This window comes from Macaca thibetana, chromosome 4 (assembly GCF_024542745.1).
Source record: "Macaca thibetana thibetana isolate TM-01 chromosome 4, ASM2454274v1, whole genome shotgun sequence".
Taxonomy (NCBI): domain Eukaryota; kingdom Metazoa; phylum Chordata; class Mammalia; order Primates; family Cercopithecidae; genus Macaca; species Macaca thibetana.
This window is the reverse complement of record NC_065581.1, coordinates 135,969,942-135,994,209: the sequence shown is the minus strand read 5'-3', so window position 1 is coordinate 135,994,209 and position 24,268 is coordinate 135,969,942. Positions and strand designations below refer to the sequence as shown.

The following is a 24,268-nucleotide window of genomic DNA, read 5'->3' as shown; positions in this document are numbered from 1 at the left end:
ACTGGGTAGCTCATAAATAACAGAAACTTATTTCCCACAGTTCTGAAGGCTGGGAAGTCCCAGATCATATCTCCAGCAAAGTCAGTGTCTGGGGAAGTTTTATTTCCTTATCATAGATGACCCCTTCTTTCTTTGTCTTCACATGTTGGAAGGCACTGGATAGCTCTCCGGGGTCTCTTTTGTAAAGGCCCTAATCCCACTCATAAGGCTCCAGCCTCATGATGTAATCACCTCCTACAGGCCCCTTCTCCTATTACTATCACATTGGGAGACAGGATTTCAACATACGATTTTTGGAGAATGCAATTATTCAGGCCATAGCAAGCCTTAACCTCCAACATGATGATATTTGGAGATGGGCACTCACTTATCTTGTTTTTCTTTTTCTTCACACCTTTCCTTGAAAATATAAAGTGCATGGGAAAGAAAAGTCTAGAAACTTTATAGACTAAATATTTCAAAGAAACCCAGATCACTTTGTAACTATGCTCTTCATCATACCTAATGATACTTGCAAGATAATTGTTGCTTCATCCTAGGCATTAATAAATCTTTACATAGGCATGTTATGAATAGCTCAGTGACTGTTACTCCTTAAGAAAAAAAAACTTTTTGAAGAATAAAACGTATGTGATACTGAATCCAAGGGGAGAGAGGGAGATAAGTGAACTAACAGTAACTAGTACACACACATGAGTAGGCAGAAAGAGAGAGACAGAAGGCAGATATTTTCATGTAATCATTGCTACACCCTGTGGTCAGAATTATTTCTCCTATTGTTTTTTCACATGGCAATATTGAAGCCTTAGCTAGCTCAAACGACTTTTTAAAGATAAAATAATTTGTGGAAATATTATTTTCACTCTATCACAATTCTTATTTTTAAAAAAATAATAAAATAAATCTCTATAACTGATTGTTGCTGTTGCCTGAAACATTTAATCAGTTAACCCTATCTTCAGTAAATAGACAGATTTATAACTAGAATTCACTAATTTTTTGTTTTGTAAACCTTATTTAATCTACCTAACAACCTTGCCAAAATAGAGATTGTTAGCCTTATACTAAGTTCTGAAAATTAATGCTAAGAAAACCTATAAAGTCTTGACCAAAAAGTATTAGAAGCAGGTTTCAAATCCACCACAAACTGCTTTCTCCAGATGGCAAGAGAGTGTAAACACACTCTGCTAATTAAATGAGTTTGATTTTGAAAGCTCAAGTGAATTACATCTTAGAGTCGTGACAGAATCTGCAAAAGTGACTAGGGGTCATGTATGGAAAACACTTGACAAATTGTGAGAACATAAAATTTGTCACAGGATAGTAAGCAATAAAACGTCTTTCCAGGTTTTATAAAGGAAAATAAAATGTAGGAAACAGATTGATTGTGATCTCCAATGAAACTTAAGTATTGCTTACTTAACAAATATCTGTCAACTGTGGAAAAAATAAACAGTGCTCATTAGGAATCAGAATAGGTTCACTTTGTTGGGGGCAGTGGCTCATGCCTGTAATCCCAGCACTTTTGGGGGCCAAGAGAAGAGGATCCAGGAGTTCGAGACCAGCATGGTCAACACAGGCCCCGTGTCTACAAAAAATTAAAAATTGAAAAAAAGAATAGGTTCACTCAAAATAACACATATCAAACTAAGTGCTAGGTTTACTGTATATATAATATCTGAAAACCTAGTTTTCTAAATCACAGTAAAATATCAAGTTTATCAGACAATGTGATACATCATATCTCAAATTCAGCAAAAATAATAACCGCTATTATGTGTCCAAAACTGTGTATGTACCAGGACCAAAACAGGTCACTGTACAGAGATTTTCTCATTTATTGTTACAATAAACCTATGAGATAGACAAGATTATTTCGTCTTTTACACTTGATGAACTGATGCTGGAGAAATTAAATAACTTGCTTAAGTTATAAAGCAGTAGAGGTCTTATCCATGATTCAAATGCTGGTTTTGTTTAAATAGGCGTTTGATGAGCTATTTCATAGTATCCTTGCACACAAGATTGAAAATATGAGCCAGATGTTAGCCAGCTGATAGGTTGATGGGCATACACGTTGCTAAAAATATGTGACCCAGAGTACGCTCTAGTGATATCTCCAATGATGAGGCATAAGCTTTGTATTTGACCTTGTTTTGTTCAAAATATCTGTAAATGCTTTGGATGAGATCTATCAAATATTCAGATAACATAAAGCTGAAAGTATTATCTAATGTGTTGGATGGTGGGAAAAGATCCTGACAGATGAAACTATGAATTACAATTAACAAGATGAGATTAATAGAAAAGATTTGAACTCAGGTAAGCTCACTTGTTTGTTCATTCCTGTGGCATCTGTTAATTATGTTTCCAATATACAGGTCTATGGCCTATGATAGGTACTAGGAATGTGAAGACTGCATGGGTCTTGCCCTCTAGAGCTTATTTTCTAGTTTACGGGAAAGAACAGAGGAAATGACACGTATTAGCAATTCACGTGAAGTAAGAGTCCTTACTTGATTGCAGATTCACTAGGTGCCAACACAGGGCATTGCTACTTGTATAAGATCCAAATCAAGGGAGGAAGTACATTTAACATATTTGCAAATCACAGCTAGAGACTTACATTTGAAGGAAACCCTGAGTAAGATTGCTAAATGTTCAGCTTGAAACAAAGATTTAGGAGGTAATAGTATTCTTAGATTTTGAGGACCTTCCCTAGGAAAAGGGAATTGGACTTAATTTTCATCACTTCAGAAGGCAGAACTTGGATCACTGATTGAAAATTAGAATGCAACAAATTTTTATTCACCGTAAGGAAAAACTTCACAGCTTATGCAAGATGAAAAAGCCGTCTTATAAGAATTCATGCATTTAATGATATGTCAAGGAAAGTATAGAAGGCATTCCTGTATGGCAAGAAGGTTAGGTTAGGTAATTTCTCACCTTAGGGCTGAGATACTATAATATTAATGTTATATTCATTTGATTTTGTAGAAGGAATATATACCAACAGTTTTCCAGTGTGCAAAAAAACTTAACAAATCTAATATATTCTAATGTATTATTGAAGAGATACTAGCACATACCACTCTTGAGAATATAATTAAACTTCTCATTAGGCATCCAAAATACAGAAATTTTCCCTAAAGGCTAATTTTTATATAAGAAAAAAATTATGTACACTATTTCAAAGCAGACAGGAAAGTCATATGAAAAGGGTATGTCAGAAAAGTTTCAAAAAGAGGCTCCTGATTTATGTGTTGTGTGTTTGTGGACCTAACCAGGACATTTGATTCAATTAACCAAGTTTAGTATGTCAGCAACCCTGTGAAAGATTGACAAGATTATCCAGAGAAGATTACAATATTTGCTTTCTCTATTGAAGAAATTATGTCGACTTACAGGTATAAGAGAAACAAAATCATATTTTTGAATCTCTTGTCTTTTTAGTAATGATTATTGGCTTTAAGGATTTTAATTGAGTTACTAATGTCATATTTAGGTGACATAAAATAATTCATTATGCAATTATTTTACTGCAAAAGTAAAATGCTGAAAATTATTGTTGAAGGTCCTATGTATTTTTGGCACATTCATCTCTATAACTATAAAATATTTTCTTAAAACACTCCCCAGTTAACACTTATTCGTCAGCATGACCCCTTGCTGAATGACTTGAAGTTAGAATTCATAGATAATTATTTTATCTTGGAGCCATTATCTCTCTTAATGCTACTGTTAAATATGGAATGGCTCTTTTATTGCTAAAACCCGGTGGTTCCTTTGGATGGTTGAGTAAAAGAGGATTATGGCACTTAAATCAGTGGCAAAATATGACAAATCATTTTGCTCTGCTAACCACTTTTCTGCAATGACACTTGAAATTTGGGCTTTTTCATCTGAAAAAGCCTGACCAGTTTCATCTAGACTTCCCGAAACATGCATTCATTCATTCAGCCATTCAAAAATAGTCATTGAATGCCTCCCATGTTTGATGCACTAAAAGGAGCATTTAAGCCAATTTTAGGGCATCAGGGAATGTTTCTCAGAGAAACTGACATTTAAAATGAGAGCTGAAATGAATGGGTGCTAGCCCGATATACACTCTAGAGCTAAGGATTTGCAAATGAAAAGTCCCAGCAGTGATAAAGAGTATCCACATAATTTGAGAATTTCAGATGGCCCCATGTGGCTATGGCATTATATGCAAAGAAAGCCGTGGTTACAGCTACATATGTAGGGGTAAATACTGTGGTGGTAAAGGCGTGGGGGGGCGGAGTGGCAGATAATGAACTCCTCCTTGCCATGCTAATAACTTGTTATTCATCCTGACTGCATTTGGGAACTAGTGTAGCCTTTCAAGCAAGAGAAGGGCATGGTCTGATATGTTCATAGGATGATCACTCTGATTGCAGTGTGGAGAAATCACCAGATAAGAAAATATGGAGACAGGATCTTTAACTAAGAGGCTATTCTAATAATCCAAGTAAAATATGACAGTGGCCAGATGAAAATAGTAGCAACAAGAAAGTCAAGAAACAGAGAGTAATAGACTCGTGGAACTGATGATCTGATGGATACCTCTGATAAGAGAGGCCTGTAGGTTGCCGACCTTGGCAATTGAGTGGATGACAGTGACCTCAGATGAAATGAGAAATACAGGAGTATTCGCAGGTTTAGCAAGAGATGAACTTAATTGTGGTCATTTCAAATTTAAGGCGCTTCTGTGTTATACAATATTTACTCAAGAAGCCATTAGAAGTGGAAGTCTGGAACCCAACAGAGATATCCAGGCTGAATACATAAAATATAGAGTTTTGGGCACACCGTTAACTGAAGTCATAGTAATGGATGAAATCACCAAGGTAAATATGGAGGAGAAAAAAGAGATGAGGATCAAAGTTAGAATTAAGGGCATCAATTATATTAAACAGAAAGGGAAGGAAGAATCCATAAAGGAGAATTAGAGTTGCCGTAGAAATGGGAGAAACATCAACTGGCTTACTCTTAAAGAAACCATGGGGGCTGGGTGCCATGGCTCACACCTGTAATCCCAACACTCTGGGAGGCTGAGGGGGATGGATCACGAGGTCAAGAGATTGAGATGATCCTGGCCAACACGGTGAAACCCCGTCTTTACTAAAAATACAAACATTGGCTGGGCATGGTGACGCACACCTGTAATCCCAGCTACTCGGGAGGCTGAGGCAGGAGAATCACTTGAACCTGGGAGGCAGAGGTTGCATTGAGCCGAGATCATACCACTGCACTCTAGCCTGGCAACAGAGCGAGACTCTGTCTCAAAAAAAAAAAAAGAAAAAGAAAAAGAAAAAGAAACCATGGGAAGAGAAAATTTCAAAGAAAGAGTATCCAGAAATATCAGTGGCTACAGAAAACGTACGTATCATGAGACCTGATGATTCTAAGTTTTGCTTTAGCAACAAAGATCTTATGGGTCATTCTGGTATTGTGTTTAATGGTGAAACCAGAAGCCTGTTTAAAGGGTGAATGGGAGATGAAGAAGTAGAGACCAGGAATGTAAACAATGTCTTTTAAAAAGCTTATTGAAAATAGGATAGACATTGTTGAGCAATTTGAGACCTCACAGATTTTTTTTTTTTTTTAAAGACAGGAAAGGCTTGACCAATTTCAAATATTAATGGGAATGAGCCTGCAAAGGAGGGAATGAAGATGCTGGAGAAAATGGGGAGGCAGGAGGCAAGGAAACCAATTTAGGAGTGGAGTAGCTTCAGACAAAGGACGGAAACAAATGTCAAATGGATGGAAAATAATGTGGCAAGACACTGAATTGTTTGCCAGGAAACCAAGGGAGCATCCAAATTAGATTGGATTATTATAATAGATAATAGATAATTATTTTATATTGGAGACATTATCTCTCATAATGCTACTGTTAAATACAGAATGGCTCTTTTATTGCTAAAAAATGGTGGTTCTTTTGGATGGTTGAATAAAAGAGGATTATGGCACTTAAATCAATGGCAAAATATGACAAATCATTTTGCTCTGCTAACCACTTCTCTGCAATGACACTTTAAATTAGAGCTTTCTTATCTCTTAAAATAGGGGGCCATCATTGACTGAGGGTGAGGTGTAGAAGTAGAGGATTTGAGATTTGCCAGGCACTTTGGGAGGCTGAGGTGGGTGGATCACTTGAGGTCAGGAGTTCGAGAACAGCCTGGCCAACATGGTGAAACCTCATCCCTACTAAAAATACAAAAATTAGCGGGGCATGGTGGCATGTGCCTGTAGTCCCAGCTACTCGGGAGGGTGAGGCAGGAGAATCCCTTTACTCAGGAGGCGGAGGTTGCAGTGAGCCAAGATCATGCCATTGGACTCCAGCCGGGGTGACAGAGCTCTGTCTCAAAAGAAAAACAAACAAACAAACAAAATGACAAGATTTGTACCTTGTCATATTGGAAAAACCGGATTCATTTCACATTGTTATAAAATCTGTAAATGTCACAATATACTTTCAAATATAACATGAAAAATGTAAAAACTAAATGATCTAAAATTCACTGTGGCAATGTCATAGTTTCACTGCAAGAAATAGCATAAACTCTCAGAGTTAGCACAAGTTCTAAGCAAAAATTAATTCCATAGCAATATCTGTGGTGGAAATGACGTCAGCTATTGTTTGTTGTGAATTACCACACATTCCATACCAACAATTGTCTGGCCGTTAGACGACACATGAAACATTCTTCAAGAAGAATAAATACATTCTTCTTGATTGATTAAATGAAGCAGAGCCCAGTCTGTGGGATATCATCCAAGTTCAGTATAGAGCCTGCAGGCAGCTTTGTGGCTCCAGCTGAGATTATCAGGAAGCCAGTTCACTAACATGTCCATCTAGTTTGTTACTGACTTACTTGTTTCTCAACTTTTCTTTCGATGTTGTTTATGAGATGTAAGTCACTATTCTGACCAGTCCAAATCCTGTCTTATAAAATCCAACTAAAATCCAATTCCAAATTCCCTTCTTCCTTTTTCTCAACTCTCAAATGCAAGGACCACATTCCCATGAAACAGCATTCAATGTTGCATTCTTGCTGCCATGTTTATTTTTTGTCAGGTGGTTTTTTTAAATTATTATTTTCCCAAAGCTTACGTAAATTTCTAGAAGGTAGGATGTTCTTTCATTGACTGTTTCAGTTGATTCCATGTAGCTCTTCCTAAGTTCTTATTGCATAATTGATTATTGCATTAAATATAATTCTGCTTCGTGAAAATTTTAATTTGAAGCTATTTACACACTATTCTGAAGCTATTCTCATTTCCTTGTGGAAAGGTGTTAAAGGATATCACTCCAATGTCTCTTATTATGCAAGCATAAAAAAGAAGATATTGATCTGAGATTGCTGCTTTTAGATTGACTCCTCCATATTTATGAAGAACCACCTACATCTGTGCTTTCCACCTTGAGGTGGTTTCAGAAAGCCCACTAGTGGGCATGTGCCAAGGCCACAGTATTTGTAGCACCTTTTTCTAACATCTCAGAGAGCTAAAATCTGGGATATGAAGAAACGTAAATGCCTAGAAGAAATAATAAATTTTAGAGACTCTTGAAGTCTATTCCCCAATTTAGAGTAGGAGAAATATTTACATAGCGATCGATGCAGGGAAAAGAGAATAGTAACTCTTATTGTCAGTGTAGCTACAATAGCTCGTTATTAGTTTCTCAAATAAAAGAGCTTCTTTAAAAATATTTATATCAAAGACTGAGTTCTTTGTCAGTGATAAAGTGTGTGTGTGTATGTGTGTGTGTGTGTAAGAAAGTATATGTGTTCATAGACACACATTCATAGCTAGGGACTGTATGATAAATTACATCCTAACTCTCACTAAATGAAAAACAAACTTCTTTCCTTTACAGAATTGTCAACATCACACTGCTGGTGACTTCTGTGAACGATGTGCTCTTGGATACTATGGAATTGTCAAGGGATTGCCAAATGACTGTCAGCAATGTGCCTGCCCTCTGATTTCTTCCAGTAACAAGTAAGATTGAGAAATATAACCACATTTCCCAATCAGAAATGCCATCTGTCTAGCACATGGGCTGTCTATGATTTGGCTATTTTTTCCATGTAGACAAAAATCTCAATTTAAGATAGAGATTTTTTAATAATATAAAAACATGACAAAAGTGAGTATATAATACTCTATGGTTCATTTTTCCTTTGAAACTCTGCCCCAAGTAAATAATACTTATTACTTAAAATGTAAGTACCAATATTAATGTAAGATATGTTTATAAAACAAATTTTATATATATATATACACACACACACACATACACACACAAATATGCATGGTTTCATAAATATACCTGTCTAATGTTTACCTATACCTCTGCCCATAATATCAGCTATGAAGGATTGTTCGGGTGCATATTATATAATTTTTGTGGCTGTTTCCATTTATTTTATGTGTTTGATTCAAGATTTGGAAATAATTATCAAGAAAACAATTGAAAAATTGTACAATTAAAGCAGGTGACTTTTTGTTATGCTCCAAAAAAAAAAAAAGGAAACTCCCGGAATCACAACCTCTTTTTTCTTAAGATGGTCTGAGCTTGGTACCATGGAAACACAGCCCTAACAAAAAACAAAAGCTGGCATATCTTCTTTCAGTGCTGTCTGAAGATTCTGCACTGGTTTATATATTGATGAAAACTGTAGGTGTTTTCATTTACCTTTTTGCCCAGACTACCTGCACTTTCTGTTAAGTGATTTGTAGACTTCAGTAAGGCAGGGCAGTTTTACTCTAAGAATTTGCTTTTGAAAATAATGTATGGCAGTTTGTTCAGAATTAGAATTCTGGACACTTTATCTTGAGTGTTAAAGAGCCACAGAGCAATTCAGACAACGTGATCTTTGCACCTGTACCTACTCACTTTCTTCTTCATCTTCGGCTTTGTATGCATTCTGAAAACATTTCCTGTAAATCATCTCCTTTTCCTCTGAAAGCTCCTCTTTTTTGTTGGCTGGAATCACAAGCCTTTTACAGGTGTCAAATGTAAATTTTTAGGTAAGCTGGATATTGAAGAGGATAATATGCATGGTCTTATTGTTCATCCAGGGACCAAGTAGTAGGGGTATGAAAAATAGTATTATTTTTGTCTTTCTTTCCCTAATTTCTCCTTGATGCCCAGATTTAAACAAGATAATGCTATGTATTTAATTGTTTTAAAAAGTAAGCCATTTGGATTAGAAAATGTAATAACTAATTGATAATTCCCTGGTGATTACACTATAATAAAAGCTACAGGAGATATACAAGAGAAGCATGCCATTTTTTGGAGGAGCTCACTGTAAAACCTGTGTGTTAAGGGGTATCAACTTAAATATAAAGAGAATTCAAAGGCACAAAACACCACACTTAATACCGGAAGCTTCAAGAACATATGAAAAGAAATAGTAGCATGTATAATGGATCTTAAATAATTAATTTAAAGATTTTCACTGGTGGGAATAGTAGGAAATTAAATAGGCAAATGCTTAGAAAATACAAGGGATGTGCAAAACCTAATAAGTAACAGAATTTGGAACATGGAGTTCAGACACAATTTCATAGTCGCAGATGAAAATGAATGGGAGAATAAAGTCCATATTGTAGAAAACCCTAAATACCAGTCTAAGAAATAATTATTTAATTTTCTATGTAATAAGGAAACACTACAAGTTTTTATTTTGAAAAAAAGGTTAATATGATTATAGCCACATTTTAGGAAAACTATTATAATAGATTTGAGTATAATGAATTGAAACAGGCAAATGAGAAAAGCATAGAGACCAATTAAAAGGCTAGTATACTCACGTGGGCAAAAGATAATTAGAACCAGAAGTAGGTAATAGTAACAAGAATGGAGACAAAGGAATGAATGTGAGAAAATTGTTTAATACAGCTCTACAGATTTGAAAACTAATTAGATGTGAGGGGTGAGGGTCCGGGCAGGAGTTGAAGACTGAGGTTTTTAGGCAGGTTGCCCCTGAAAAGGGTGGTGCCATTAACTGAAATAGAGAAACCAGGAGAGAGCTGTTAGAGAAGAAAGATAATTTATGTTTCAAATGGGTTCAGATTGATAGAACATATCTGTCTGAATGGAAATATGCAAATAGCTGCAGGAAATGGAAATCTGAAAATTGTAGGAGCAGATGAAGGAAAAGATATGTTAATAAGTGAATTAAAGTTGGATAAGATTTCCCAGGCTAATGTTATCCAAAGCTAGTATATAGAAAGAAGGAAAGGCAGGACTTCATGTTGGGAAAGAAGAAAAAGGCGAGCCAAGGCAGGAGCAATCAGAAGAGAGGGAACCCGGGCGGCACTGCCATTGACACCAAGGGAGAGAAGAGCAATGAACAGCATTAGTTGCTGCTTTCACAAGGGAGACCCAGTGAATACGGTGGCAACTGACTATTGTAATTGAGCAAATAAAGGGGCTTGCTGCCTGAAGCACATTGAAGCCAATAACGTTGGCATTGGCTTTGGGGAAAAGAAAAGGTTTATTGCAAAATTGGTCAGCAAGGAGACAAGAGTCAGGTTCAAATCTGTCTCCCTAATTTGGGATATGAGGAAAGTTTCAAGGGATCGGAAGGCAAGGCAAAGGATTTAGAAATGCTGGCTTGGCAAAGTCTGATTGGAGGGCTTCAAATTTGATCACTTACAGTAAGGTATATTGAGGCAGATTTTAGCCCTAGATCTTCTGGGCCAATGAACCCCTCATTTCCGAAGTAGTGCCAATGTTCAGGTTTTGATTTTGTCCCTGTTTTGTTGGTTCAAGGGGAGGAATAGTTGGTTCCTGGTGGTGTTAGAGGTCACAGTTTTTCTATTGAACATGCCTAGGCTACACGACTTGCAGTTTTTGGCTCTGTTATACCTAAAAGATAACCTGACATTTTGTTATCAATAGGGTAGGCCCAGTTTTGGTTGGTCCTGTGGTTACACTATAAGAATCATTGATGAATTTTGACCATCAATAATGAAAGCAGAATTTTAATTTACAGTTTTAAGAAATTTCAAGAATAAAATGGTAGAATACTACCCTGATTGGTTAGCAGGATCAATAACAGAGTCTGTTTTCATTTTTGTTTCATTGTTGTTTTATGTGATTTGTGTAATTTGAGTAAATTTTTATGCAAAAGACACCGAATCAAAATATCAAATTAAAATGGCAAGGTCAGTGACTTTCAAACTTTATTGATTGCAACCACTGTAAGAAACACTTTTTTATATCATAAGCCAGAAACCCACAAAAACTTGTGTGTGTAGATATCTAAATAGATGTATTATATACCATGCTGTTTATTTAATTTTGTTATTTTACATTTTTAGAAAAAAATTTTAGCCAAAACCTACTAAATGGAGTTCATGAGTCACTAATATCACCATCTAAAGCTTGGGACATATTAGGCTAATTAACAAAGTGAAGACCTATAAATGGTGAGAAGAGAATAATTAAAATGTGAAGCAAAGAAACCAGCCAGGGCAAAGAAAACAGGCACTTCTCCTCAAGACATAAAAACAGATTCTGAGGAATAGATGGAGGAGGCCGAGATATCTCAATTTATGACTTCAATCTGTGCAGTCAGTGAGAAATATGGAGGGATGATGAGTGATTACTGACTCATTTCCACGGCATTAGTTCAAGTCCTCATTATCTCTTACCAAAACAAATATGGTAGAAATTTAACTCTTATAACAGAGTGGCAGTGCTCACACCCCCTTAGAAGTTTCCAGTGCCTTCCCAAGGAAAGATCAGACTCTTTGAGCATTAGAAACCCTTTGTAACCTGACTGCCTTTCCAGGCTCCATGCCCTCAACACCATTCTATATAATGCCAAGTTTGGCGTTTCTTGCACTTATCTAGACGTCGTTAGCGATCTGCTCTTGCTATTCCGTGAGACAATCCCTGTAAAGTCTAATTTATTTTTAAAGACATTTTTCAAACATTACCTCTGCCACAAAACCTATCCATAGCACAGCGTGTATTTTGTACATTTTATATACAACTAACACATTTTACTATACAGAATTATTTCAATCATTCTTTCAGAAGATGAACATTTACTAAGCATGTACTTCATCCCAACACTATGAATAGATAAAAGATATGTTTCCTGTCCTATATGTGTACATATCTGTCTCTCACATGGAATTGTAAATTCCTTGAAGGTAAACATAATATTTTATTTATTTCTTTATTCAAGAAAAAGTTAATGAGGGCCCAACCCAATGCTAGGCATGGCTCTTCATACTGGGAATATACAAGTGAACAAAACAGCCCGTGTTTCCTAGCCTTCTGGAGCTTATGTTTTTTATGAGAGAGTAAGATAAAGAAGTAGATATATAATCTAATGTCAGGTAATGACAAGTACTACCAGGAGAAACAAAGGAGCCTCAATGAACTTAGAGTGACTAAGGTATGATTTTAGATAAGGTGGTCAATGATCTTCACAAACAGATGAGACTTGTGCAGAAATGTGAATGGTGTGAGTCATGTGAATGCCTGCAGGAAGAACAGTCCCCTCAGAGAAAAACGTCACTGCACTGGCCCAGAGACAGGCCCATGCTTGGCCCAGACAACAGGATGCTAGGGTGGTTGGAACAGAGTGAATGAGAAGAGGGTGCTAGGAGATGAAGTCAGCAAAGCTCTAATGAATATCTAAATGTCCTGAAGGCTAAAAATCTTCCAGTGGCAAGAGGTGTCTTGGTACAGGATAATCCAGTGGTGTTATTGATGGAAGCACCAGCAGCATTTGCAGATAGGAGATAAGTGGAGTGTGACAGAGGAGACACGGTTGACACCATGGTTTTTGGCAGAGCAAATGGAAGCATGGAGTGGCCATTGACTGGGATGGGGAAAATTAGGGAAAGATCTGGTGTATTTTTGGAGGGGGAGAAACTTACTTTAAATCTGTGAAGGTAGGCACAATGTTTAGAGCCCTTAGGACTAAGTGAGATCATTTAGAGGAGAGAGGAGAAGGGAGCAGAAATCAGAAAACTGAATTATGAAGCACGTTAAGAGATCAAGGGCATGCCACAGATCCAACAAAGGAAACTGAAAAGGAACAACCAATGAACTGGGATAAAAACCAGAAGGAAATGGTTTCCAGAAGCCCATTTATCTCTGCAGTGTCCATAGGAGATGACAGAGAGAGCAGACTCTGTAAATGTTTAAAATTCTGTTGAGGGGAGTTTGGAATTAGCAGCCATAGGGAAATGTAAAAGATGCTCACCATGAGAAAAGTCCAAGGATTTCTGAGTAGCCCTGCAGACGAAATGAGAATTGAGAGCAGATTAGGGAGTTGTGAACAGAAAGAATAAACTCAAGCTTCAAGTGAGGTGGAATCCCTACTCCCTCCAGAAGACCTTTTATGAGATATAAGGAAACAGTGCAATCTACCATAATATCATAATTTGAAAAAAAAATCAACTATTCAAGAATTACTACATTCCTACATAGTAAACACTTTATTAATTACTTATTTATTGACATTTCATTATTTTACTATAAAAAATGGAATTTAATCTTATTGACTCTTTAGAGTTTCACTGGAAATGTCTAAAATCTGTATAAGAGTGTGTGTGCGCGTGCGCACGTGTGTGTGAGTGCGCATGCACAGATGCACTCAGTATCAGGCTTTAAATGAATGTGCTAAAAACTTGGCAGAGTGTGTCAGTTATAAGTTTGTTTTTTGTGAAGGCAAAAATAAATTTGTTGGATAATGAGTTTGTGAGTAGTAGATCAATTTGTTCACATATTTTGCAAAAGTTAGAGCCTATTACTCATTCACGTACTATTGATGTAATGCATTAGAAGACAGTTAACATTAGGTCCTAATGGCACCTGACCAAAAGGAGCTGTGGGACTGGCCTGTACACCTTATCGCGTGTTCAGCATCAACTGATTTAGTGAAGCAGCGAAAAGGAAAATGGTGTGTGCAGCATTATTGTTCTGCCGCAGATACATGTTTTATTTTCCAAGTTTCCAATGCATCACTCAGTTTTATCTAATGGGAATGCAGCTGAGAGAAGTTTGTAACAACCCAAAACTGCATGCTAATATAGTTTAGTTTTCAAGTCTTGTGGAGTCTTTTTTTTTTTTTTTTTTTTTTTTTATGGAATAAGATCATCGGAAATCCTGAAGCAAGACAGACTGGCTGTGGTCTACCAGCATTGTAGTAAAAACATTGGGGAAGTTGTATAAGACCTAATTATTAGAAAATACCATAAAATAGTCATTTTCATAGAAAAAGCTTTCCCTTTTTTCCTCACTACTAAATCACATTACTTTGTGTTCAAAGTGAAATGTAGTTTGAAATCTGGATGTAAATTAGAAAAGATATTCTTTTATTCCAAGTGAAACATTTATTCACACTTCATGTCTTGAAGCACTGGTGGCCATTTGGGCAGAGTTTTCAAGAAAAAAAAATTATATAGATTTTATGCCCTTTTTTTAACCTAAAAGATAATAAGTAATAGCTATTCTACTATCAGACAATGTGCATAAATTCTAGTCAGATTTTTCTTTTGATTAGTGAACAATAGGACAATTTTGCTGGACGTTTAGTATATTCATGGCTGTCACATCATTGTTAAATTCCAGAATATTAACATGCCTTGTGTGATGCATTTTTAATTCATCATTTAAACCAAACAATATGTAGTTGTTTACTATTATTAATGGTTTTTCACTGTGATGTCCTACCATTAAATAAGAACTTCAGCTAATTATAAGGATGGCATTTATCACCACTTAAAAGTAGGTCCCAAAACCCTTGATAATGGATAGGAATACTATTTTATAAAATAAATGGATTAAACTTTTTTTGCAATCCTTTTCTTTCTGATTCAGTTTCAGCCCCTCTTGTGTCACAGAAGGCCTTGATGACTACCGCTGCACTGCTTGTCCACGGGGATACGAAGGCCAGTACTGTGAAAGGTACCAACAGCCATGAAACGTACAGAGTAATGATATGTAGGGATTATATGGTAAAAGGTCACAATAGGAAAACATTCATTATTTGAAGAACTTCAATATTTGCATAGTAGTTTAAATTATAATGCTTTCAAAACTACTTGTATATCTTAGAATTTATCCAAAGAAAGTTGTTTATTTCCACCATGTTTAGACTATCTCAAAGATTCCAAACTATTTCACAATTATCTAATTTATGCTTTAGTATATATATATATATATAATTTTATATGTAAATATATAATTTTGTAAGGACAAATCAATTTTCAAAAGCTTAGCAGTAGTTACTACTAATGAAAAACTGGCTACACTTTTCTTATTTTAATGCACTGGAAAATATTGTCTGGAAGTCACTGCATTCACATCATTGTTCTGAACACTGTGGCACTACACCAGCAAGTGTATACATAACTCAAAATATAAATAATATCAAGAATTTTTAATTAGTACCCAGATAATAAAGTATTTGTTATTCAATTTTTCTTTTCAATAGGCAAACAATATGATTTAAATGTTTTCTCTTACCATATTGCTTATGAAATCTCATAATGCATGTATACAGTGTTAAATTGAATTCTGAATGTAATCCAAATGGTAAATTAAGGAATACAGTTTACTGTCTAAACAAACTCACTGTCTAGAAAGGTTGTAATTAATATCTTCCAGATACATATTTTCTATAAGATCAGTATCCTGGATATTCAAATTTGTCACCACCATTTTTAGTACATTTTAGGTATTATCTCTGATATAACAGAGAGTTACTAATGTTAACTACTAACATTATACACACATGATAATTCTAGCATAATTGCTAGCAGTATAAAAGTTTTATAAAGATTCATAGACTTTGCTCAGTTCCAACAGTTTAGCTATATTCCATTTGCTTCATCTATAATCTCAGGAATCATCGATAGGCCACCTACTTTACACTAATATTGTGACAATAAGTGTGTAAAGGACACTGTTGGTGCCCTGCCTAGGCACCTACACTGAAGCCTTCTCTCCAACAGAAGAGGAAGAAAGGCCTGAGTGCTTACCCCACCTTCCTGCAGTGGCCCATGGCTAACCAGCATGAGAGTACAAAAGTCCAGCTCTTTGGCCCCTAAGTGGAACAAGTTTTGAGGTCTTATTTTATGCTCCAGAGCATTCCATGGAATCAGGCTAAGACTGGGACATCACCTGAAATCACACCCTTAGAGTTTTTCTTTTCCATGTCCTGCTTCACCCATTCCTTTGCTAGATTCTCCGAAGAACACTTAAATAAGTTTCTTTGCAAATATAAACTAATACTAATTATCAGCGCCCACTTGAGAGTCTTGTTTTATATAGCAAGCAACAGCTTTATTAATCATGGCAATAAGTAACTAAATAATTAGGCTTAACTTTTATAAATCCCAATGCAATTTTTATACATTTGTAAAATATATTTCTAAATAAATCCATATGTGGTAACTCTAAACACAATATCCAATATTTGCATATATATAAAACAGTGGATTCACAATTTCCATGCCAACAGAAATTAGCAGCAATTAAATAACTCACAGCAACACCAAATCTAAAAATATTTCCATTTGTTCTGAAGATATGTACATCATTTAGATATAGATATAGGTGATACAAGTACATACTTGTTAATATCCACCAGGGAGCTTTGGTATTTATGGTTAGACTAATACTTATTTCTTGCAGTAGGATAGTCACCAGTAGGATAGTGACTAAAAGCATTGCTGGGCACCAAAAGGATTATATACAGTAATTCAGGAAAAAAAAAAATTTATAGTATAGCTACATTTATACACTGTAGTTACATTTTCTACAAAAGCATGTGTATAGAAAAGGCTAGAAGGGTACACTAAAATAACAATTATAGTGTTAAAGCAGAATGATTCCAGAAAATTTATTTTTAATATCCAGGAGTATTTAATCGATAAAAGCTGTCGGTTTGTATAGCATATAGATGAGCAGGGCCATCCAGTGTCAAATGTGAGTGACTTAAATTGTTTTTCCTGTCCTCAAATGTTGTTATAGCTTTGCATTCATCATCTCTAACATATAAATGATCAGGTTATATGTCTCTGAAAAATTGCTTTATTCAGCTATATTAAACCAAAGTTCTTGGTTAAATTTTTATTGTAACCTTCCAAATAAATTTGTTCCAGTGCTGAGAGCTTCTTAAATCATTTAAATCATCTTTTGACCTGCCCAGACTGATCAGGTTAGGTCTAAAACTGCTTAAATTTCTTGAGTATCCCTGTAATATAGAAACCTCTCCCCATACTTTATTTTCAATACTCTTGTAATAAACTTTTTGAACATTTAATCAATCTTAATCTGCTTGGAATACAATTATTTTACCTGTAAATGTTAAGAAGTCATTCAAGTGGACTTACTTAAATGCTATATTCAGTATTTGTAATCTTTTATTGAAAAGAAAATAATCAAAAACATAAATGTATAAAAGCCTAATGTCACAAATTGTTTTCTTCATGTTTTGCCTTTTCTAACCAGCACAGGATGAATTAACTTTCACAGTCAGCCATGCAGATTTCACAGTCTCAGGCAGCTAAAGATGGTCTATGATTATCTTGCCAGTATTTATAGTTGCTGGCTCCAGTCCCCTACTGTCTCTCAACTTCCTCACATACTTGCCTGTTCAACAAAAATTCTAACTGTTGGTTATATTTACACTGACCATATATATAACTTGTTGTCCAATCTGAGACACTATATTAAAAACAGGAAGTGTTTTTAGCAATTAAGCCAAAACAACAGGTAGTATGAAATTGTCCTGGGCGAACCGCAATGTATGGCCCTGCTAGCATTGTGCAAAGTTACCAAACTTCCAGTGTCATAACCCCGAGTGGAATACACTTAGGTGAATGGATGCATAGGTAGGTGGAAGAGTCAATTAATGGACTGCATTTAGGGTTCATCCAGTTGGATTCTCTTTCTAATTTTCCAAATCAGTGTTATATATTTTGTTTGCATATCATTAACCCAATTCCACAGATACACATGAAAAATCCATCTTGAGGAAGATGTGGTAAAAGGAAAAGATGAATAAAATTAAACAGAAAATCTGAGTAGCCTATTGCCACTTAACTTGCCTCTTTTGCCTCATTAGTAAAATTAAAGCATTGTATTATTTGGTTATTTTGAGCTCTGAAATTCATGAGTATAGGAAAGCCCAGAAGTCAATATAGAATTGTATTCATCTCTAATTGTAGAAGAGGACTTAACAAAAAAGTTTATGATCTAGAGCAGTGACAGACAAACTATGGTCCACAGGCCAAATTTGGCCTATTTCTGATTCTGTATGGCACTCAGTTAAGAACTGTTGCTACAGGTCAGCATTTACAATCAATTTGATGATAGCAGGCACTAAATTATAACCCAAATGAAGGATAATTTCAAACCTCAGGAAGAATCCAATTCTTCTCATTAGTAGCCTGATATTATAAAGTAATTTGACTTATTATTGTTATTATTATTATTACGTTTTCAATTCCGTCAACAACAACAGCAGAATGCTTTAGAATTTTATTTCTTTTTCACGGCATAATCTTGATTTTCCCTATGTCCTGCAAAGTCTACTATTTACTATCTGGCCCTTTACAGGAAAAGTTAACTGACTTATGGACTCTTGCTATCAGTTTTGTTTCATCAAAACAAAAGACCACCCACACAACAATGTGGAGATGTGACTTGCTATTAACCTCTTTTGCTTTGTCACTGTTTCAATTCAGGTGTGCCCCTGGCTATACTGGCAGTCCAAGCAGCCCTGGAGGCTCCTGCCAAGAATGTGAGTGTGATCCCTATGGCTCACTGCCTGTGCCCTGTGACCCTGTCACAGGAATCTGCACGTGCCGACCCGGAGCCACGGGAAGGAAGTGTGACGGCTGCAAGCACTGGCATGCACGCGAGGGCTGGGAGTGTGTTTGTACGTATACTAACTTCGCGGTTAGTTTTGGAGGCCTCGATTCCATTTCTGTCTCATTTCCAATGAGAAAGACTGACTCCCTCTACCTCCCTTTTTTTTTTTTTTTTTTTGCAATAGCTAGTTCTACTCTTCATTCTTTCTGACACTATCTATCCACCTTCTGCTGTTGACCTGCTGACTTCGTGTCCATCCTGCTGAGCTAAGAACAGCTGAGAAAATCCTCAGTGTGCTTTACTCAGTTCATTGAAAGACCTACAGTGAAGCTCCTGGAGGCATTTTATTTGATTTGTCCATCTCAGGGTTTCCAGTTTCGCCTCAAGTTGGCATTGCCTTTGTGACAGATTAAAGATCTGAGTTTATTAAAAATTTTAGAATCCTCCTGAATTTGTAATCGACTGGACAGATACTTTAAGCCTTGAATGACAACTGACGTTTCTTTTCCCAGCTTTTATGAAAATCCTTGGGGATACTGCTTCATAATTTTCTCTTGAACTACAAAACTCGTAAGCGGTAACAATGAAGTCAAGTATTTTTACTCATGTACAATAAGTGGAGAGTAGTTTGCTCTCTTGCTGTCTGTCTTTTTTCTTACTGATTCTGGATTTGGTAGTGCCATATTGAAAGTACATTGAAATCAGTAGCTAAATATAATTCTTAGATCTTGCATACATTCAAATCCAAAATAGGTTATTTATAAATTTAAAGAAGGAATGCTGTTCTATAGTATTCTTTTCTTAAGGAATTTATTTTAACACCTTTTCTTTCAACATTTACCTATTTTAATGATGTTTGTGCATGTCAACATTTCTTGTTTTAGCATGTTGTTTGTGTCTAAATTGTAATAGTATCTTAAATAGAAGAATTTTTGTTTATGTTCTAGTTTTATAAGAGTTAACCTCAGAAGCTAAGGCTGTATTAAAAAATACACCAAAAAGTTAAGACTGGGTGTTGTTTGGGAAAATAGATATTAAAATCATTTTTTCTTCGTATTTTAACCATCTTTAATGAAAATGTATTACACTGAAAATAAATGTGAAGGTAGGTGAGAGGGGAGAGATTAAATGTACTGTCAAATACATTTATATTGTCATATTTAGTTGTTAGTATATCCACACTCATTCTTCCCAAGTATAATGATATATTTTAATGATAATTAAAGAAGTAGACTACCAAAGTATTTTATAATATTGCTTTCAAGTTAAATAAATCATTAACTTGCACATAATTAACTAGATAATATATAGATATTCTTAATGTAAACATGAAACAGTCCTTGAATTATTAATCATCACTTTTATTAATTATCCAGAAGCAAACTTAAAATAAAAAGATCACATTAATGTTAAGCACAAAAATTAAACAATAGCACATTAAAATCTGGGGAAGATAATATAATGGGATTTTTGGGGAACATTTCTTTTAAAGAGAACTGGCATTCTGCCCATCAACAACAATGGCTTTAAGTTTTCATTGTTATTGTTGATGATCAATACTTTTTGAACATTTTGAATACATTTATCATTAGAAATCTTAACTCATCTTCTCCCTGTCGCATATGCAGGTTTCTAATTTCCACTTGTCCCATGTGATATTAACAAAAGGGCCAAACCTCCAGCTACAAAGCTAAACCAGTTTTATTTTATTTTATTTTATTTTATTTTTTGAGACGGAGTCTCGCTTTGTCGCCCAGGCTGGAGTGCGGTGGTGCGATCTTGGCTCACTGCAAGCTCCACCTCCCGGGTTCCCGCCATTCTCCTGCCTCAGCCTCCCAAGTAGCTGGGACTACAGGCGCCTGCCACCACTCCCGGCTAATTTTTTTGTATTTTTTAGTAGAGATGGGGTTTCGCCGTGTTAGCCAGGATGGTCTGGATCTCCTGACCTCGTGATCTGCTCGCCTCGGCCTCCCAAAGTGCTGGGATTACAGGCGTGAGCCACCGTGCCCGGCCTAAACCAGTTTTATAATGCCTATTTGCTTTATTCTTGCCCCATGAGGAAATGTATTTGCAGGGGTTACACATGATATTTAATTCAGTTGCTAGACTGGAAGTGTTTATATTCTTTTGGAGGGTTAAATAATAGCAATTTTTCTTCCAGAAGAAAATATTAAATTATAGGATTGTTTTTGATATCTAGACCCTTTTGCTAAAGCACAATTAATTATCTTATAATTATGCTGTATAGATTTTCCATATACTGCTCTTAAGCATTAGTGATTTCCACTTACTTCTAGGAATGTTTTCTCTTCACCTTTCATGAAGCTAACTCGAAGAATTGTTACACAGAGTATCTTTAGACTTTTCAAGTTTTCTTTTCTTCTAAAATTTCTCCAGTTATGGAAAAATGTGCCATGATTCTATGATCTTGGCCTTTCCCAGGATTCAGTTTCTACTTCTACTCCTAGTTTTGAAATGAGATAAAAGAAGACACAAGTGAGGATGTAATTCTGACTTATTCTCAATTCTCCTTTTAATATATTTCTGTATCCTTAAGCTAAATTAGTGTGAGAGATCAAAAAATGGGTTCATCTTGTGTGTTTGATCTGCAGGGCCTGTTTTAGCACCTGTGGTCGTGGTGGACTTGTCTAAGGCCTGGGGGTGAGAGTAAGGGAGGTAGCTTGGCTCAAGCAAGAGAATTTAGATGTAGTAAGAGAAATGTCTGCAGTGCTTGTTGTTAATATGGTACTGACTACAGAAAATAAACTTTCTCCTATTACTTAGAATAAGTAAACAGTTTAGTAGCATGTATTGTACAAGAGTTAATTTTGCTCCCTTTAGTTACTTCTCTGGGAAATATAATTTAGACTGATCCACACCATAGATTTGTGTATTTCAAAAAAAGAAAGAGAGAAATGCATGATAAATGACCTAAGCCTGATCATTGCATGATCTCAGGTAATTTGCTTATTAGTGAAAGGAATCTATACACTCACTATAAATATAGATTAGGCTCTTATTTCACAAAGGATATAAAATTCTGCTGAAGAGATCAGGCAAAACAAAGCCAATGCAAGAACTGTGAAAGGACTTCTCTTGGACACCTTGGTCCCTAAAATACTTACAGCTTCCAGGGACAGCTGCCAGTGACCAGGCCTGGATTTTGCTGGATCCAAAATGGAATTTTTTTTGCGGCACACAGGCCTTTTATATGTGGATTTTAACTACTATCATGAAGAATTTATACGAATAATCGGTGTCCACATTAGGAACTATTTAGACATCACAGTCTTTCAAAGTTAGTGACCTAAATTCAGCCCCACCAAGCAGAGTCAGTTCCTGGGCCTAACTCAGCAATGTATTCACCTTCAAATTCCAGACATTCTCTACAGTCCCTTTTACCACACAGGGTTCATCATAATAGTAACTTTATTTAAAGGCTCACCTTGACTGAGAACTTGCCATTTTCCAGGCACTATATTAAGCATTTCACATGTGGTTCTTTTCATTCTTGTAACAATCCTGTTCCTTATCATCCCCACTGTGTGATAAGAACACTTGAATTTAGGTAGGTTAAGTCATTTTCTCAGTGACTTTTCAGTAGATCTGTGATTTGAGCATGGGTCAGTCTTACAAATCTTATTTTCGTAACCTCTGTGCTGGCTACTGATAAACAGAGAAAGCAAACGTGGTTTAGCCAATATATTCAACAGTAATGAATTCAGCCTGCTTCCGTTTTAGAGACCATTCTACCTCGATTAAAAATAAATATAAAATGAGGTAAAATTACAAAATGAGAAATTTTAAGTATATATAACTCGATACTGACATTTATTTTCTTCTAACCTTTGAGACTCCTCTAAGATTTAAAACATTATGGCATTTATGGTAGATTCGTTTTCATCAGAGATGGTCAAGTAGAGAGTGTCTTCTATACTAGCTGGATGCCCAGATTAACTTCACAGCCTCTTTTTATTCTAAAAGGAATTATTTGGGACAGCTTTACAATGTTATGTATGTTGGTGAGTTCTGAACAGATATTTTATTAATTTCCCAAATTAAGACTTCTTCTTAATAAGTTAATACAAATCCATCCTCCTCTTTCAACTCTCGTTCATAGTTCACATGTCATTTTATAAAATGAGAACAACTAACCTGCCTTCAAGGAACTTAAAAATGAACGAAGAAGCCATTATTTGCTTAGCAGTAAAGTTTAGTATTTTGAAACACAAAACTTGGATTTGTTCATATCCTATTTTCTGTAAACTCATATAATTAACACAGAATAACTCATGTGATGTTTAAAATAGATTATGAGTGGCATAGTAAAATATATTACTCTCCTAGAGAACAGAAATTAAAATTAGTATCTGTTGGCAAGATATTACTTCATAAAAATTGCCTGAAATAACATTTTATAAATATCAAATTGATGTTGCCTATTTTTTAATCACTGCATAGTGAGGTATTTGGGATATATCAGCTTTTATTATTTACAGTAACAATTTACTTAAATTCTAACATACATTTATTTAAAATAAAACATACACTTTGCTTGCCAATTTGTAAAAGTGATCACAAAGTATGTTTTCCACTTGCAGCCTGAGATTAACCTAGCTAAATGTGATAATTTACCTTAACTCTGTAAAATAGGCAACTTCCAACCACTTGGTGAAACCTGAAGTCTGAAGTTTTATCCTACCTTGACCTACAAAAATGTAATCAACACTGTTGTTTTTAATAGCCAGTTGCCACCAAAGATCTGATCACAATAATGCAGAGACCATTATATATTATCACTAGAACACTATTTTACATTTATAATAAAAAATGATTAATAATGGCAGTTATGGCTCCCTATACATGGGAGCAGAAACAAAATAAAATGTGGTTATCACTGTAGTGAAAACAGGACTTTCTATTCTAAAAGATGATGATAAACATCAGTTGATCTCCAGATGCTGATTATTGATCTAACACTTTGCTTGTTGTACCTCCTAAATGTCATCCTCTCTCTGTTCCTCCTCACTGCTCAAGTAAGCTCTTATTTGGAAGGACAGTATGTATGATATAGTTTTCTATAAGTCTAAGCTGTGACATGTTGTTCACATCCAGGTGTTAGGCAATCTATAAAACATTTTCTCTTCACCTTGTCTGCACCTTCTACTCATTTGTTGTGTTAATAAAAGATATTTGAGTTTCTTGTTGTCAACCTTAGCATTGGTCCAGGCTAACAGTGTGTGGAATGGCAACTATCACTGTGATTCTAGATGATTTTCCTAGTTGTTAGAGATCCGTCTCAGTGGTTTGTTTATCATTGAGGAAGCTGCTCTGTTAGCTGATGAAGGAGTTGCGCATTTGAATTGTCATATAGAGACA

General features: G+C 35.5%; 1 protein-coding gene across 8 annotated transcripts in view; it reads left to right on the top strand.

The window, feature by feature from the left end:
- LAMA2 (laminin subunit alpha 2) overlaps positions 1 to 24,268 on the top strand; it is a 772,685-nt gene that overhangs the window by 591,528 nt on the left and 156,889 nt on the right. For 7 of the 8 annotated variants that reach the window (XM_050788287.1, XM_050788283.1, XM_050788285.1 and 4 more), the window contains 3 exons: positions 7,904 to 8,028; positions 14,888 to 14,974; positions 18,763 to 18,956. In XM_050788287.1, coding sequence (XP_050644244.1) covers positions 7,904 to 8,028; positions 14,888 to 14,974; positions 18,763 to 18,956 — 406 coding nt within the window. The remainder of the gene's footprint in view (positions 1 to 7,903; positions 8,029 to 14,887; positions 14,975 to 18,762; positions 18,957 to 24,268) is intronic. The other variant, XM_050788288.1, reaches the window with a different exon arrangement.